Source organism: Cervus elaphus, chromosome 5 (genome assembly GCF_910594005.1).
Source record: "Cervus elaphus chromosome 5, mCerEla1.1, whole genome shotgun sequence".
In the NCBI taxonomy this organism is placed as follows: Eukaryota; Metazoa; Chordata; class Mammalia; order Artiodactyla; family Cervidae; genus Cervus; species Cervus elaphus.
The window spans coordinates 85,548,383-85,566,108 of NC_057819.1; the positions used below are offsets into that span (position 1 = coordinate 85,548,383).

The window sequence follows — 17,726 nt, forward strand, 5'->3', positions numbered from 1 at the left end:
AGTAGGCAAGATATCTTTAGAGATGAGAAAGGAGGGTATAAACTGAATCTCAGGACTTGCCATCCAGTGTGATGGAAGCAGGAATTTACTTAAGACAGAGGTAATATTCTGGTTTGTTTAAGTCATTCCTTGGAGTAGTTTATTGGTTTGACAGTCTGTGAGATATAAAATAATTAAGGTACAGAGGTATTCTGGATGTTTTGTTTAGGCAAGGCTCCTTGGCTTTTGGACTTGAGGAAAAGAGAGAAGATAATGAACGTTCTATTCTTGATATTTGAAAAGAATATTTATTAGTAACTTATTTTCTGACTCTTACATAAGCATTTAATGGCATGGATTCATGACTAGCATATAACAGTCAACAGTTTCGTGGGATATATATCTGACACAGGTCTGGGATAATTCTTAACATGAAAAATAGTGGGTTGTAGGACAAATATTAATGAAATAAATATACCGGGAATATGGAGCAACTAACATGTTTTAATTTTTTCTGAAAATAATATTTAATGTTTTCTCTTTAAGAATTTCAAAATTTATTCTTTAACAATAAAATAAGTTGACAGGATAGTAATTTATATAAATAAAATTAATATCTGTATCTTAGACTATCCTGTGAAAATAACCAGACTTATGTCACAAAACTTGGTTAAATATGTTTGGGGAGATAGGACTTACAAACTATTCTATATTCTGTGCATGAACTTTTCTTCTTTAGGATAATTTCAAGGAGAGAGGCATCTTACAGAATATCTCATACTGAGATCCAAGAATACCATGTGACTTACCACAAGTATTAAGTCTCAGCAGAATGAGAAAGTTAACCATGATTTCAAATATGGACCTTAAATCAAGTGATAAGGGTAGATGGGCTGACATACTATCGATAAATAATAAACCACCTTCTCCCACCTAAAATCCACAGTGACTAAATACATTAATTTTTTCTTTTATGTAAAAGAATTTCAAAGGTAGGTATTCTAGGGCTTGAGTGGCAGCTGCCCTTTATCATTAGGGTTGTTGTTGTTGTTTAGTTGCTAAGTTAATTTGGAAGTCAACCGTGAGTATTCATTGGAAGGACTGATGCTGAAGCTGAAGCTCCAATACTTTGGCTACCCATTGCAAACAGCAAACTCATTGGAAAAGACCCTGATGCTGGGAAAGATTGAAGGCAGAAGGAGAAGACTCTCTGCGACCACATGGACTGTAGCCTGTCAGGCTCCTCTGTCCATGGGATTTCCCAGGCAAGAATACTGGAGTGGGTTGCTACTTCCTTCTCCGTGACCCACTGCCATCTCCTGCATGGCAGGCAGTCTTTCTACTGCTGAGCCACCAGGGAAAACTGTATTATTAGGGACCAAGGCCATATTTGATCAGAGTCTTTTTGGAAGTCCATCTGTTGATTTTCAGTTTTATCTCATTGGTTCTCCCCAGTTGCAAGAGATGCTAGAAAATGGATCTTAGAAAAAATTAGGGTTCTTTTACAAGAAAGAAAAGAAAATAGAATTATAGGTGCCAGAGTTTCCTGCGCCGGGGTCTGAAGGTGATGGCTCTGACCGAAGGCCTCGAGACGGCGTTTCCCGCTGTTCCTGCCGTCGCTGCCTGGGCCTTGGTCCGCTCATCGTCATGAGAGGAGACAGAGCCCTGAAGCAAAGAAATCACAGAACAAGTATTCAAGGGCCATGCAAGCCAACTGTAGTCAACTGCACAGCCCTTCAGGAGCTGCAGGCAGTGAGAATGCCTCAGCCTCCCAGTGTGTCCAAACAAGACTGACAGGAGAAGCTTCCTGTCTTTATTCTGGAGATGTTCATATCCAGATAAGCTCCCTACCTAAAGAATGTGCTGAAAATCCAAGCTCCAGAAATACAAGGTCAGGTGTCCACAGCTGTACGCATGGATGTGTCCATAGTCGCTTACGGAGCCACTCCCACAACGAAGCCAGGCAACCTGATGATAGCGACACGGAGTATGGAGATCATGGTAGCAGCTCCTTCTCAGAATTCCGGTATCTCTTCAAGTGGTTGCAGAAGAGTCTTCCATATATTTTGATTCTGGGTGTCAAACTTGTTATGCAGCATATAACAGGAATTTCTCTTGGAATTGGGCTGCTTACAACTTTTATATATGCAAACAAAAGCATTGTAAATCAGGTTTTTCTAAGAGAAAGGTGCTCAAAGATTCAGTGTGCTTGGTTACTGGTATTCTTAGCAGGATCTTCTGTTCTTTTGTATTACACCTTTCATTCTCAGTCACTTTATTACAGCTTAATTTTTTTAAATCCTACTTTGGACTATTCAAGCTTCTGGGAAGTTCTTTGGGTTGTTGGAATTACAGACTTCATTCTGAAATTCTTCTTCATGGGCGTAAAATGCCTTATTTTATTGGTGCCTTCTTTCATCATGCCTTTTAAATCCAAGGGTTATTGGTATATGCTTTTAGAAGAATTATGTCAGTATTACCGAACTTTTGTTCCCATACCAGTTTGGTTTCGTTACCTTATAAGCTATGGGGAGTTTGGTAATGTAACTAGATGGAGTCTTGGGATATTGCTGGCTTTACTCTACCTCATACTAAAACTTCTGGACTTTTTTGGACACCTGAGAACTTTCAGACGAGTTTTGCGAATATTTGTTACACGACCAAGTTATGGAGTCCCTGCCAGCAAAAGACAGTGTTCAGACATGGATGATATTTGTTCAATATGTCAAGCTGAATTTCAAAAGCCAATTCTTCTCATCTGTCAGCATATATTTTGTGAAGAGTGCATCACCTTGTGGTTTAACAGAGAGAAGACCTGTCCGCTGTGCAGAACTGTGATCTCAGACCACGTCAACAAGTGGAGAGATGGCGCCACTTCATCACACCTTCAAGTATACTAGGTTTTCAACTTAATGTTGAGGCCTCAAAACACTAATTTTATTTGGTTACAGTGACTACTGGTAAAGACATTAGAATGGGTTTTCAGGGCTGGAAGTTAAGGAAAATGTTCCCAAATGGCTTTAGAGTATTATAGTTAAGTGTGTAGTCCATTTATCAAAATATGAAATGAAAGATCCTATATTATGTAAGTAGTGTTCAGCCTAATGCATATGCAGCATTTATTCTGTCCTTATTTGACCTATGATGACAGTGTTACATTGTAAATGTGTTTTCTTGTTAATGTTACCAAAATGACAACTAGTGGTTTTAGAGGAATTCAGGTATTCTTTCCAGACACTGTTTTCAGAATAAAGAGTATTTTTCACAATATTTTAAGATACACGTTACCTGAAAGTAGAATTTTCTTTAGCATTGACTTTTATAATTCTCATTCTAAAAATCCTAAATTTTTCCTAAAACTTGTATTTTTAAATGAAAGCTATAAATGCTATATTTTACCTGTACAATCAGAATTTTCTAAGGAAGACTAATTTACTGAGGATGAAATATTTTAGTATTGTGTTATTCTCTTCCCCACGTTTGATTAGCAGTCATTGAGAATAAATGACAAATTCCTTTTCTTTGTGGACGTAATACATACAATCTTGCCCTCAGCTTTAATGTTCATGATTTTGCTTTTTGTATAGTGCCATGGACTTTCTAGAATTAACTATTAAAATAATTCACATGGATTACAAAAAAAAAAAAAAAGAAAGAAAATAGAATTATATAGATAACTAAGGTTTCTGCGATGTGCTGTATCATACAGGGTGTATTATGATCCAGGATAAGTAGCAACAGGAATATACTTAAATATATTGGACAGTTGAATATATTATTTAATAAAACTGCCTTTAAAAAAGTATGCAATAAATGTTTTGTTATACTATTTATATTGAATGGTATAAATATGTATAGTGCTCTTCTGTTAATTATAGTGTATAGAGCATAGTATAGTGCTCTTCTGTTAATTGCTCTATACTTCATGTTTTATAATCCTATGAACTCTTATTTATGATATGAATTATTTTTATCATAGTGATATATGCATATAGTTCAAGTGGAATCAGAGATTTAAAAACAAGAATCCTTGTTCCCACCTATTTAAATCTCATCATGGTTCCAGAAGCAACCACTTTCTAGTAATAGTTTCTTATATACATATTTCCATTTTCTAAATACTGTTCTTTACTGCTAACTCTTAATTTTAGATTTTATCCTTTGCTTTCCAATGATGGTGGTTGTTGTTCAGTTGCTCAGTCGTGTCTGACTTTTTGTGACCCCATGGACTGCAGCATGTCAGGCTTCCCTGTCCTTCAGCATCTCCTAGAGTTTGCTCCAACTCATGTCCATTGAGTTGGTGATGCCATAGAGCTATCTCATCCTCTGTCGTCCCCTCCTCCTTCTGCCTTTCTTTCCCAGCATCAGGGTCTTTTCCAGTGAGTTGGCTCTTCGAATCAGGTAGCCAAACTATTGGAGCTTCAGCTACAGCATCAGTCCTTCCAATGAATATTCAGAGTTGATTTCCTTTAGGATTGACTGGTTTGATCTCCTTGCAGTCCAGGGAACTCTCAAGAGTCTTTTTCAACACCACAGTTCAAAGGCATCAATTCTTTGACACTCAGCCTTTTTTATTGCCCAGCTCTCACATCTGTACATGAGTACTGGAAAAACCATAGCTTTGACTATATGGACCTTTGTCAGCAAAGTAATGTCTCTGCTTTTTAACACGCTGTCTAGGTTTGTCATAGCTTTCTTCCAAGGAGCAAGTGTCTTTTAATTTCATGGCTGCAGACACCATCCACAGCGATTTTGGAACCCAAGAAAATAAAGTCTGTCACTGTTTCTGTTGTTTCCCCATCTGTTTGCCACGAAGTGATGGGGCCAGGTGCCATGATCTTTGTTTTTGGATGTTGAGTTTTAAGCCAGCTTTTTTACTCTCCTCTTTCACCTTCATCAAGGGGCTCTTTAATTCCTCTTTGCTTTCTGCCATAGGGGTGTTGCCATCTGCATATGTGGGGTTATTGATATTTCTCCCCACTCTGCCGGGTCTTAGTTGCAGCATGTGGGATCTAACTCCCTGATTCTCCTGGATCAAACCTGGGCCCCCTGCATTGGGAGTGCACAGTCTTAGCTATTGGACCACCAGGGAAGTTCCTTTCCAATGGTAGAAGATATTTAACATCCTTGCACACTCCATACCATGTCATCCCAATGCAATTGTATCATAATCTTTGATTAAATTGGTATTTGTTATTTATAGCATTATGACTGTAAATATTCTCTGCAACATGTTGTAGTATTATTTAATTTTTTATTTCTTTGGTTTTTTTCCTGGAATTATAACAGTTTCCTTCTTTTTTAAAAAAAATTGAGGTGTAGTTTATTTACCATGTTTTATAGTGTTCAACAGAGTAATTCACAATTTTTAAAGATTATGCTCCATTTATAGCTGCTGTAAAATATTGCCTATATTTTTATTTGCTTAGGTTTCGTACCTGTGGCTAAATTGTTCTACACCTTCCAACAGCTTTTTAGTTTAATTTTCTGTGAGATGGTGGTTAACTTTTTACACTGATCTTCTAAATGTATTTTTAGCTTAAGTATTTTCGTTGTGGTAGATACATATATGCATGTCATATCCATCTCTTTATATCAGGCTGTCTTTGTTTCCTCTAATATTCCATGGATTTTTGTGCTTTTTGGACTTTGTCCTAACCATGAATGAAAAAAAAATTGATGCAAGATTTAATTAGTGAGTTTTCCTTACTTGCTATTGAAGTAATGTGGGACATTGAGATAAAATATAGGAGGTGAATTGAGGGTGAATTTTAATCACATCATTTGCATGTTGTTAAATTACCATTAATGACAACAGTGGGAATATACTAGATATAAAATTCCATCTGTACAAAGCAGCTGACCTCAGAGGAAGGAGAAATCAGGCTTAAGAATTGTTTAATTTTATTTTTTTCCCCTCATGAAAGAAGCTGAAATATCCTTTAAAATCAGGTTAGTAGCATCTCTGAAAATGTTTTTGTTTTTTTCTAGATTCTGGCTAGAGTTTAGCTCTTCAAATAGTTTACAAATCTAAAAATCAGTTTATAATTTGTGCTGTTTGTAGAAATTAGTAGTAGGCAAAATAGTTTTATTTTATGTATCGGTGGAAAATTTAATAGTATTCTATCTTTGAAGAATAATTTTTTCATAAGTTTCCAAATGACAGAAGCAGTAAAGGTATTTTGACAGTTGTATAGAAAACTATACTGGCATATAATACCTTATGTTAAGATTCATCCTGAACTGTTTTTCCCATCTTTGCTTTTTCTTGTAGTTACATTTGATTTTCAGAAATTTCAGATTAGGAATCAAAAGACTTCCAGGAGCAGTCTTCAGAAAAGAGTATTAAACCAACTTTGCTATGTATGCCCCATCTTTGCTTTAAATGAAATAGTAGTATTTCTTTCCCAAGCAGCTTTTTCCTTCACAGTTTCCTAATTATTGAATCACAATACATGCTCTTTAATTCACCCGTTTAAAGTATATAGTTAATGGTTTTTAGTTGGTTCACAGAATTGTGCAACCATCACCACAGTCAGTTTTATCACCCTAAAAGAAACCTTTTTTTCTCCGTCCCCTCGTCTGCCAGCCCTAAGCTAATGAATACGCTAGATACTTTCCATCTCTATAGATTTACCTATTCTGGACATTTTGTATAAGTAGAATCACATCATATATGGTCTTTAGTGACTGACTTCTTTGACTTGGTGTCTATTTTGCAGCATGTATCACTTCTTCATTCCCTTTTATAGAATAATATTCTATTATATGGATATATCACATTTTGTTTATTTGTTAATCTATGGATGGGTATTTGAGTTATTTTCACTTTGGGGCTGTTATAAATAATGATGCTATGAACATTCATGTGCATTTGTGTGAATGTATGTTTTCATTACTCTTGAGTATATACCGTGGATGGAATTTCTGTATCTTATGATAACTCTGTGTTTAACCTTTTGAAGAACTGCCAGATTGTTCTGCAAAGTCGCTGCACCATTTCACATAACCATCAACAGTGTGTGAGGGTCCAGTATTTCTCTACATCCTTGCCAACCTTGTTATTTGTTGTTTTAGTTGGTAAGTTGTGTCCAGATCTTTTTGTGACCCATTGGACTGTAGCCCGCCAGGCTCCTCTGTCCATGGGATTTCCCAGGCAAGAATACTGGAGTGGGTTGCTATTTCCTTTTCCAGGGAATCTTTGCAACCAAGGGTGGAACCTGTGTCTCTTGTGTCTCCTGCGTTGGCAGGTAGATTCTTTACCATTGAGCCACCTGGGAAGCCCAACTTTGTTATTAACTGTATTTGATTATAGTCATCCCAGTGTGTGTGAAGTAGTGTCATTGTGGTTTTGATTTGCATTTTGTTGAATAGTGGTATCCTGAAATAGAGTTTTTATCTTCTTAAAGAAGAGTGTTTGAAAAGAGTAACTGTTCAGGTATCCTGACTAAATACATTAGTGGATCTAAAATGTATAGTAAAGGTTTATACATTCTGTGGTATACATGTATGTGAGAGTTTGTATTTGGCTTAAATGGCTCAAGCCATTTCAGGGCACTGAAGAATTTGAGGTTTTCTGTATTTCATCAATAGATACTTTTGAAAAAACAGTGAACTTGTTTTGTACCTAGTAGTCACATTTTACTTATTTTTTCTTCTCATAAGGACTTATAGTTTGATATTATTTATTTTTGTTTGTTAACATTATTCAGTAGTCATTCATTGCAAGCTATAGGCCCTTTATCAAAAAGGGGTGACTAATGTTGTGACAAAGTTGAATACAATGTCTCAGAGTTATGAAGAAAGTCACCTCATTAAAATAACACTGAGGTGTTAATGAATAATACAGTTGGTCTTCAAGGAGTTGTCACTCTTAAAAGATGAACTTGCTTTCCCAAATTTCTAATCAGTAGATCTAGGGAAATGAATTCTATTTTTTATTTTTTTGGTTGTTGTACTCTTCAATTCTAAAATTTCCATTCGGTTTCTATGTTGAGACTTTCCACCTTTCCATTCAAAAGTGTTCTCATTTCTTTGGGCTCCTCCAAAATCTTTGGTAAGTCTGATATCTGTCTTGTGTAATTGTTGATGCCTACTGATTGTAGTTTCCTAGTTGAATTGAAACTTTACTGATTCTTTATATAATGAGTAGTTTTGGATTATATTCTAGATAATAAAAATTTTTTTTTCTTTTTTTAAATTTCTGGCTGTGCCATGAAGCTTGTGCGATCTCAGTTCCCCTTCCAGAGATCAAATCCGGGCTACAGCAATGAAGATGCCAAATCATAACCACTAGACCACCAGGGAACTCCCTCTAGACATTTTTAATATTATGTTATGAAATGCTGAATCTCTTTAAATACTATGGAGATGTTGCTGCAGTTGGCCTTCCAGATCTCCTAGGTCTTCCAAGTGAGGATTCAACCAACTATGGATCAAAAAAAAAACTTGGAAAAAAATTCTAGAAATTTTCGAAAAAGCAAAACTTGAATTTGCCATAGGCTAGCACTTACAATTGTATTTACAGCTATTTACATAGAATTTACAGTGTACTAGGTATTATAAGTAATCTAGAGATGATTTAAAAGTATAGAGGGAATTTCATAGGTTATAGGCAAATACTACTCCTTACTTATTTATTTATTTGGCTTATTTATTTATTTATTTTCCTTATTATTTATTTGTTGGGTCTTAGTTGTGGCGCACAGACTCTTTAGTTATGGTGCATGAGCTTGGTAGTTGTGACACTTAGGCTTAGTTGCTCCACGGCATGTGGGATCTTAGTTCCCTGACCAGAGATTGAACCCACAGATTCTTAACCCCCGGACCACCAGGGAAGTCCCACTGCTCCATTATATGTAAGGGACTTGAGCATCCATGGATTTTGGCATCTGCCAAGAGCTTGAAACCAGTCCTTCATGGACACCAAGGGACAACTGTATATTTGTTTTTATCATGCTGTGGGTATTGATGGGTTCAGGCTGCAAGTTCCAACCAGTCTTCTTTTCTTTGTGTCAGTGAAGGTTTCACAGCCTTTGCAGTGCTGTTTGGATCTGTACCGCATGTGCAGCCCACCCAGTGGACAGTCTGGAACCTGGGTGTTGATCTATCTTCAATTTGTAATTCTGTTTAGGGTCAGATCCATGCTGGTTAGGGCCACATCCATGCATGTGCAGTTTGGAGACAAACCCAGGAGTTCAAAAAACATCTTTGCTGAGCTCCTTCCTCCTCTCAATATCCATAATACTTTTCCTTTCTTTGAGCTCCCATTTCTAGTCCTCCTATCAGAGCCAAGCCAGAGGACAACAGAGAGGAAAAAACCAATAATGAGAGTTTGTCTCACCCTCTTGGGACTGGAGCTACTCTAATTGGAGAGTATGATAGGCTGAATCATGGACCCCAACTGTCCAGGTGCTAGTTCCTGGAGTCCACATGTGGCGTGTGTGTGTGGAATTGTGGTGATAAATGTGCATGTTCTAAAATGCCAGGTTCATTACTTTACCTGAAAGTATTTTTATTTATTTAATTGAAAAAATCTTCCTTGACTACTGGAAATAGGTTTACATAATTATGTATTCTTGATTGTTTCTCAATTAGAGATTTTCTTTTTTTTTTTTTAATTAGTTGGAGGCTAATCACTTCACAACATTTCAGTGGGTTTTGTCATACATTGATATGAATCAGCCATAGATTTACACGTATTCCCCATCCCGATCCCCCCTCCCACCTCCCTCTCCACCCGATTCCTCTGGGTCTTCCCAGTGCACCAGGCCCGAGCACTTGTCTCATGCATCCCACCTGGGCTGGTGATCTGTTTCACCATAGATAATATACATGCTGTTCTTTCGAAACATCCCACCCTCACCTTCTCCCACAGAGTTCAAAAGTCTGTTCTGTACTTCTGTGTCTCTTCTGTTTTGCATATAGGGTTATCGTTACCATCTTTCTAAATTCCATATATATGTGTTAGTATGCTGTAATGTTCTTTATCTTTCTGGCTTACTTCACTCTGTATAATGGGCTCCAGTTTCATCCATCTCATTAGAACTGATTCAAATGAATTCTTTTTAACGGCTGAGTAATATTCCATGGTGTATATGTACCACAACTTCCTTATCCATTCGTCTGCTGATGGACATCTAGGTTGCTTCCATGTCCTGGCTATTATAAACGGTGCTGCAATGAACATTGGGGTGCACGTGTCTCTTTCAGATCTGGTTTCCTCAGTGTGTATGCCCAGGAGTGGGATTGCTGGGTCATATGGCAGTTCTATTTCCAGTTTTTGAAGGAATCTCCACACTGTTCTCCATAGTGGCTGTACTAGTTTGCATTCCCACCAACAGTGTAAGAGGGTTCCCTTTTCTCCACACCCTCTCCAGCATTTATTGCTTGTAGACTTTTGGATCGCAGCCATCCTGACTGGCGTGTAATGGTACCTCATTGTGGTTTTGATTTGCATTTCTCTTCAATTAGAGATTTTCAACAGTGATTATTCTCTGAAAATTTATTGTGTGGGTGGCATTGTGCTAATGATGATATCGAAGGTATTTATAACCTGTCCTCTTTGGTTTTGTAATAAGTATTCTAGTTGCCCTTGTGATTTAGTTGAATAAAATTTGGCTGTTTACACAGTGTTTATCACATCCTCATATAAATTGTTGAGTTGGGTCTTGATAGTCCCATTTCACAGAGAGTTATGTAGTATTTACCTATACCTAATAGTTACGTGGCATGGTGTTTAGGTCAGTATAAGCTACCAGAGGTTGTAGGTGAAGGCATGGACTGGTGTAAGTTTCAGAAGATTGTGGTCTGAGCCTTCCTGGCTCTTAGCTGGAGGGACAGGTCAAGCTAATAACAGTATAATACTGTAGTTTGCTCATTTTTTGTCTCAGTGAGAGATATTGACTATGAAGGTAGTTCTCAGAAGAGCTGTCCTTACTGCAAATTTTACATTTAAGAAATAAGATTGACAGGAATTGCCTGCTGATCCAGTGGCTAAGACTCCTTGCTCCCCATGCAGGGAACCTGGGTGTGATCTCTGGTCTGGGAACTAGATCCCACATGCCACAACCAAGGGTTTTGATGCTGCAACCAGAGCCTGCATGCCACAGTGGAAGACCTGGCACAGCTCTTCCCCCAGAAAACTCTCTAAGGAAAATAAATAGGGGTGATATACCAGTGGATCAAATAAATCTTCTTCCATTTCAAAGGCCTTTTAAAAAATCTACAAGAACAAGTTCCAAGACACTTTTAATAAGATGAAGATGTAGACTGAGGAAGCAAATCAGGCACATGGAACGGAAGAGGTATATGTCAGTTTCTGATAAAGTTCAACAAAATGTTGGTGCCAAGAAAGATCAGTTAAGTTGTTTGTTCTTTACTGTCTCTCCATTTGATGCCTGGCACATAGATAATATTAATATTTGTTACGTGGGGTATAATTTTATTACTTTTTTGGCTTTATAAATAATTTCTTTCTTTCTTTCTGGCTGTGCTGTGCAGCCTGTGGGATCTTGGTTCCTAACCAGGGGTCGAACCCATGCCCCTTGTGTTGCGGGCACAGAATTTGAACCACTGGACAGTGAGGGAAGTCTCAGTTTGCTTCTTCTTTTTAATTGGAAAAGTGTTATATTATTTTTTGTTTTCAAATACACTCATGTTGTAAGTGTGTGGATCTCTGTGGAATTTTTTTCCGTGGTCACTTGCCCTTTAGGAGAAAAACTAGCTGTTATAGCTAATAGTAGAGAGAAAGTATTATGTAGAATACATTTAATAGAAAATTTTTCCTAAAAATTCTTTCTGTGGTACATTTACTCAAATATTATGATCTGTTCATCCTAAATTTTTTAACTGAAATTTTTAGTAAGATAAATACAGATTCACATGCACTTAATAACAAAGAAAAGAGCACTTAATAACAACACAAAAATATATTTTGCCATTTTTCCATGAAGATAACATTTTCCAAATGCAAGAAAACCACAACCAGGTATTGTCACTGGTATTATCCACTGACCTCATTTTGCTTTCCATTTGTGTGTGTGTGTGTGTGTGTGTGTGTGTGTGTTTAATTCTGTATAGTTTTATAACTGTGTGGGTGAATGTATCTACCAGCACAATCAAGATATTAGATAGTTGGTAAAGTCATCAAAGCTTGATAGCTTGATAACCTATGGGTTTTCTGTTGGTAGAAGTCGCAGCATGGAACCGCATGCAGTATGATATACCACAGTCCATTTATCAGTTTTCCAGCAAAGTTCTTTTGGTTTCTGGTTCTGACTGGTCTGGGGCACTTCTCATGATACCCTTTAGTTCCTAAGAATTGAAGTCTCTCATTCAAATATGTTTGGGGATCCTTTCGTTTGTCCAAGAGAGCCCTGAAAAAGGGCTGGCAGCTTAATTGTACTGGTATTTTGAAAGTGCTGTATTGAATGTTTTTGGACCTAAAAATAGTCCCCATTACTGATTTTCATTGTCTCTTTTTTTTCCCTTACTAGGATCAAGAATATTTTTTCAGTCACCCCTGGGAACCACATTAAGCCCTCACTAGCCTGTTTATTTGGAGGATAATAGGGCATTTATTTCATGTGTTTGAATCCCAAAGAGATACGACCTGGGCTTACCATTAGCCTTTTCCCTACTAGGTCACTTGAGAGCGTCATGCTATAATGACCAAGGTTGTTCGTTTTATCCTTCTATGGATAATTTTAGCTGAATCCAAAACTGGCAATATCAGAGTTGTATATGATAACATGGTTTGCAAACATTACAGGAGGTACAAATAAAAGTAATTTGTTTATTTGAAACCAAACCTTTTCCTCAGAGATACTATATGACTGTGAGAGACTTTGGTGCTTGTTTATTAATATTACATGCTGCTTTGCAAATATATCTTTTAATATTATACTTTGAACAAGCACATAATGCTGTTAATGGGGATATTAACTTTGATTACTTGGTAAAAATTGTGTTTGCCTAGTAAATTCACAATTTTTTATCTTTTCATTTAACTTACACATTTGTATGTATTACATTTTTCATAATGCAAGTACTAATGTTACTACCATTTATGAATGAGAAAAAGATACCGAGTCTTAAGGATGTTCCGTTACTTGCCCCAGTATTAAAGCTAATGAGGAGATCCAGGATTCAGGTCTAGGTATCCAAATCCTTATTAGCTACTGTTCTGTGTTGCCTCCCATGGATGATGATAATGACTAAAATTTATGGAGTTATTTACTATGTACCTGGCTTAGGATAATTATTTTATGTAAATTATCTCATTTAATTTTCACCATACTATGTGACTGGTGTTATTATTAATAGCACCATGGAGGTTCTGTTAGTCCCATTATCTAGACTAGCAAATTGAAGTTACATAATTTATATGACCATACAACTCCTAATTAGAAGAGCTAAGATTTGACCCCAGATCTTTTTGGTTCCAGAGTTGGTAACAATTATGTTTCATTAAAAACTTACCTGCAGTTGCAAGAATGTATGTTTATTTGTCATGTTAATTTTTTTACCCTCATAAGATGCACAACACTGTCTTCCATTGAAAAACCGTCTTCTCTGGTGACCATGGCTTCATTTTTTATGTGATTTATATCCCTGTCAGTATGATATGGCCAGTGAGGACAATTAGAAAATATGTCTTTTTTTTCTTGTTCTCTTTCTGTACTTTTAAGCAAATGATGCATTCTCATGGTTCAAAATTGATAAAAGAACAGACAGTGAAAAAAATCTCCTTTCCACTCAGTCCCCTAAGGCACCTCATTTCCCTTCCCAGAAGGAAGAATATTTCTTACCAGGATTTTTTTTCCTTGGCCTTAGTGTGCAGCTTGTGGAATCTTAGCTACTTGACCCAGCCCCTGGCAGTGAACCCAGTCTCCTGACAGTGGAAGCGTGGAGTCCTAACCACTGGACCAACCGCCAGGGAATTCCCTCTTACTGATTTTTGACATATCCTTTTAAGAGTTAAGATGTATCTTAAAAGTATGAATTGGGATATTTACTCTATTTTTTAAAAAATTGCCATCACAGCAGTTTCTTTAAATTTCCAAAACTGTTTGTTATCCTGGAATTTACAGAATCTAACTCTTGGGACTTTTTTGTTTGTTTTGGTAAGAACACTTAAGTTCTAACAAATTTGAATTAGTAGTATATAATGTATTAATAGTGTTATCAACTATATGCATGTTGTACGTTAGGTTCTCAGACATGCTTCTTCATCTTACAGCTGAGAAGTCTGTGCCTTTCTCCCTGCCTGTCCTTGTACCTCCCAAGCCTTGGTAACTACTTTTCCACTCAGTTTCTAAGAGTTTGACCTTTTTTTATTTCCCTTGAAAGATTTCACATGTCAGTGACACCAGAATTTTTCTTTCCCTTTCTGGTTTATTACTTGTAGTATAGCGCCCTCAAGCTTTATCCATGTTGCTGAAAATGACAGTATTTTCTTCTTTCTTGGGGCTGAATAATACTCCATTGTAAATGTATGTGTGCTCAGTCGCATCTGACTCTGTGACCCCATGGACTGTAGTCTGCCAGGCTCTTCTGTCCATGGGATTTTTCAGATAAGTATACTGGAGTGGGTTGCCATTTTCTCTTCAAGGGGATACCACATCTTTATTCATTTATCTGCTGATGGATACTTAAGTTGTTTCCATATCTTGGCTATTATAAATAATACTTGCTGCATCGAAAGTGGGAGTACATATATGTCTTTGACACCCTGTTTTTGATTCCTTGGATATATTCCCAGAAATGGGATTGCTGGATTATATGGTAATCCTATTTTTAACTTTTTTTTTTTTTTTTGGTAATCCTATTTTTAACTTTTTGAGGAACCACCATACTGTTTCCATAATGACTGCACCAATTTACATTCCTGCCAATAGTGCCCTGGGGCTCCATTTTCTCCACAGCCTCACCACTTTGTTTTTTTTCCCAGTTCTATCGTGATACAAATTGACCTACAGCATTGAAGGTGTACAGCATAATGATTTGACTTACATATTTCTTGAAATGTTGCCACAGTAAATTTAAACATGTCATTCTATATAGATATCAAAAAGAAAAAAATATTTTGCTCATGGTAAGACCTCTTTCAATTTGCTCTCTTGATAACTTTCATGTGCACCATACAGCAGTGTCTCATATCTTTTTAATGATAGCTATTCTAACAGGTGTGAGGTGATATTTTCTTGTGATTTGATTTGTATTTTCCTAATGGCTAGTGGTGTACCTAATGTACCCGTTGGTCATTTGTATGTCTTTGGAAAAATGTCTGTGTTCCATTCCTCTGTCCTTATCCAAACCCAGTTTCTTTTTTGTTTTGTTTCTTTTGGTTATTGAGTTCTTTATGTATTTTGGATATTAACCCCTTATCATATCATGACTTACAACTATTTTTCCCATTGCTTCATTGTCTTTTCATTTTGTTGTTGATCTCCTTTGCTGTGCATAAGCATTGTAGTTTGATGTAGTTATTTATTTTTGTCTTTGTTGCCTGGAATGAATGTGTGTTTGGGTTTGTGTGGTGTTTCTCAAATTGCCTGATGATAAGATATCCCAGAATGTTATTTATTTGTTGAATGCATATTTTTGGCTACTGAGAGAAATAGGAATATAAGAATATCTTGGCACAAAGACATCTCAGTTCTTTAAAATGGCATTTTAGAGCCCACATATTCTTAAGTGTAGCTACAAGGGAGCAGTTGCATATGACAGCGCCTTGCTGGTTCTCTTAGTTTCGCTGTTGACTTCCCTCCAGGTTTATTTTTACCAGTAACCAGTGTACGTATGTGCAGAAAGAGCGCTGTATGCTCAATTACTTCTCTTTTTAAAAATTTAGTTTATTAATGTATAGTTGCTTTACATCACTGTATTAGTTTCTAGTATACAGTAAAGTGATTCAGTTACACTTACATTAGGTTGGTGCAAAAGTAATTAGGGTTTTGCATTAACTTTGCCATTTGATACTGAAATACATTCTTAAATAGATGTGGTTTCATGATACATTATTTTAATGCACATTTCTTGCTTTTATGTTTTTTGCTAATGAATTATTACTTGCTGTTTATTTTATGTTTATTTGAGACTAGGGAAATAATGTTAGACAACAAGCAAATTTGAGCGATTTTGTTACTCAAGTTCAAAATGGGTCATAAAGCAGCAGAGACACCTTACAACATCAACGTGTTTGGCCCAGGAGCTGCTAATGAATGTACAGTACAGCAGTGGTTCAAGAAGTTTTGCAAAGAAGATGAGAGCCTTGAAGATGAGAAGTATAGTGGCCGGCCATCAGAAATTGACAACAGCCAACGGAGAGCATAACTTCAACAAGCTAACCTTCTTACAACTTACATGAGAAGTTGCTCAAGAACTCAACGTTGATCATTCTAAGGTCATTTGGCATTTGAAGCAAGTTGGAAAGGTGAAAAAGCTCGATAAGTGGGTGCCTCGTGAGCTGACCACAAATCAAAAAAAAAATTGTTTTGAAGTGTCATCTTCTTTTATTCTACGCAACAAGGAACCATTTCTTGATCGGATTGTGATGTGCGATAAAAAGTGGATTTTATGCAGCTACCAGTGATGACTGACTCAGCACTTGGACTGAGAAGAAGCTCCAGAGCACTTCCCAAAGTCAAACTTGCTCCCCAAAGAAGGCTCATGGTCACTGTTTGGTGGTCTGCTGGCTGTCTGATCCACTACAGCTTTCTGAATCCCAGTGAAACCATTACATCTGCGAAGTATGCTCAGCAAATCGATGAGATGCCCCAAAAACTGAAACGTCTGCCACTGGCATTGATCAACAGAAAGGGCCCAGTTCTCCTCCACGACAATGTCTGACTGCATGTTACATATCCAATGCTTCGAAAGCTGAACGAATTGGGCTATGAAGTTTTGCCTCATCCTCCATATTTACCTGACATATCACCAACCAATTACTACTTCGTCAAGCATCTCAACAACTTTTTGCAGGAAAAATGCTTCCACAACTAACAGTATGCAGAAAATGCTTTCCAAGAATTTATCAAATTCTGAAACAAGGATTTTTATGCTCCAAGAATAAACAAACTTACTTCTCATTGACAGAAATGTGTTGACTGTAATGGTTCCTATTTTGATTAATAAAGATGTGTTTGAGCCTAGTTATAATGATTTCAAATTTGGGGTCCGAAACTGCTATTACTTTTCACCAACCTAATAGATAATAGTATCATACTCATTACTTCTTGACTTGAACTGATTCCTGGATGAGAATAAGACATGGAAAAAGGATAACCAAACATGTTAGTATCTTGCTTGCTTGATCAATCTTCAGAGGAATGGTAGTCTAGGTTCTGGAAATGTGATTTTAGATAGATGTATTATCAAGGACACTTCTGGCATATAGGGACTTGATTATTTCCTCTGTGGCTATTCCAACTGCTCACTTTTTCTTTAGCTTTATTTTGTCTGATTAATAATCTCAGCAGTGGGACTTCCCTGGTGGTCCAGTGGTTAAAAATTCACCTTGCAGTGCAAAGGACACTGGCTCAGTCCCTGGTCCAGGAAGGCCCCACATGCTGTGGGGCAGCTAATAAGCCTGCGCACCACAGTGCCTGAGCCCGTGGGCTGCAACTGCTGAAGCCCGCACACCCTGGAGCCAGGGCTCTGCAACAAGAGAAGCCACTGCAGTGAGAAGCCCACGTAGCAAGCTACAGAGTAGCACTCCACTCACAGCAACCAGAGAAAGCCCA

At 37.1% G+C, this 17,726-nt stretch overlaps 2 protein-coding genes across 4 annotated transcripts in view; both read left to right on the forward strand.

Moving 5' to 3' along the window:
• USP32 (ubiquitin specific peptidase 32) overlaps window positions 1-17,726 on the forward strand; it is a 195,589-nt gene that overhangs the window by 66,010 nt on the left and 111,853 nt on the right. The window lies entirely within an intron of this gene.
• Window positions 1,557-3,628, forward strand: LOC122694331 (E3 ubiquitin-protein ligase RNFT1). Its single transcript, XM_043902944.1, has one exon. It carries the CDS (start codon window positions 1,683-1,685, stop codon window positions 2,877-2,879), a length of 1,197 nt encoding a protein of 398 aa, XP_043758879.1. The 5' UTR covers window positions 1,557-1,682; the 3' UTR covers window positions 2,880-3,628.

Bases quoted from the DNA above. Each gene is read 5' to 3' on its own strand.
- LOC122694331 (XM_043902944.1), top strand. From the start codon at position 1,683: ATGCAAGCCAACTGTAGTCAACTGCACAGCCCTTCAGGAGCTGCAGGC.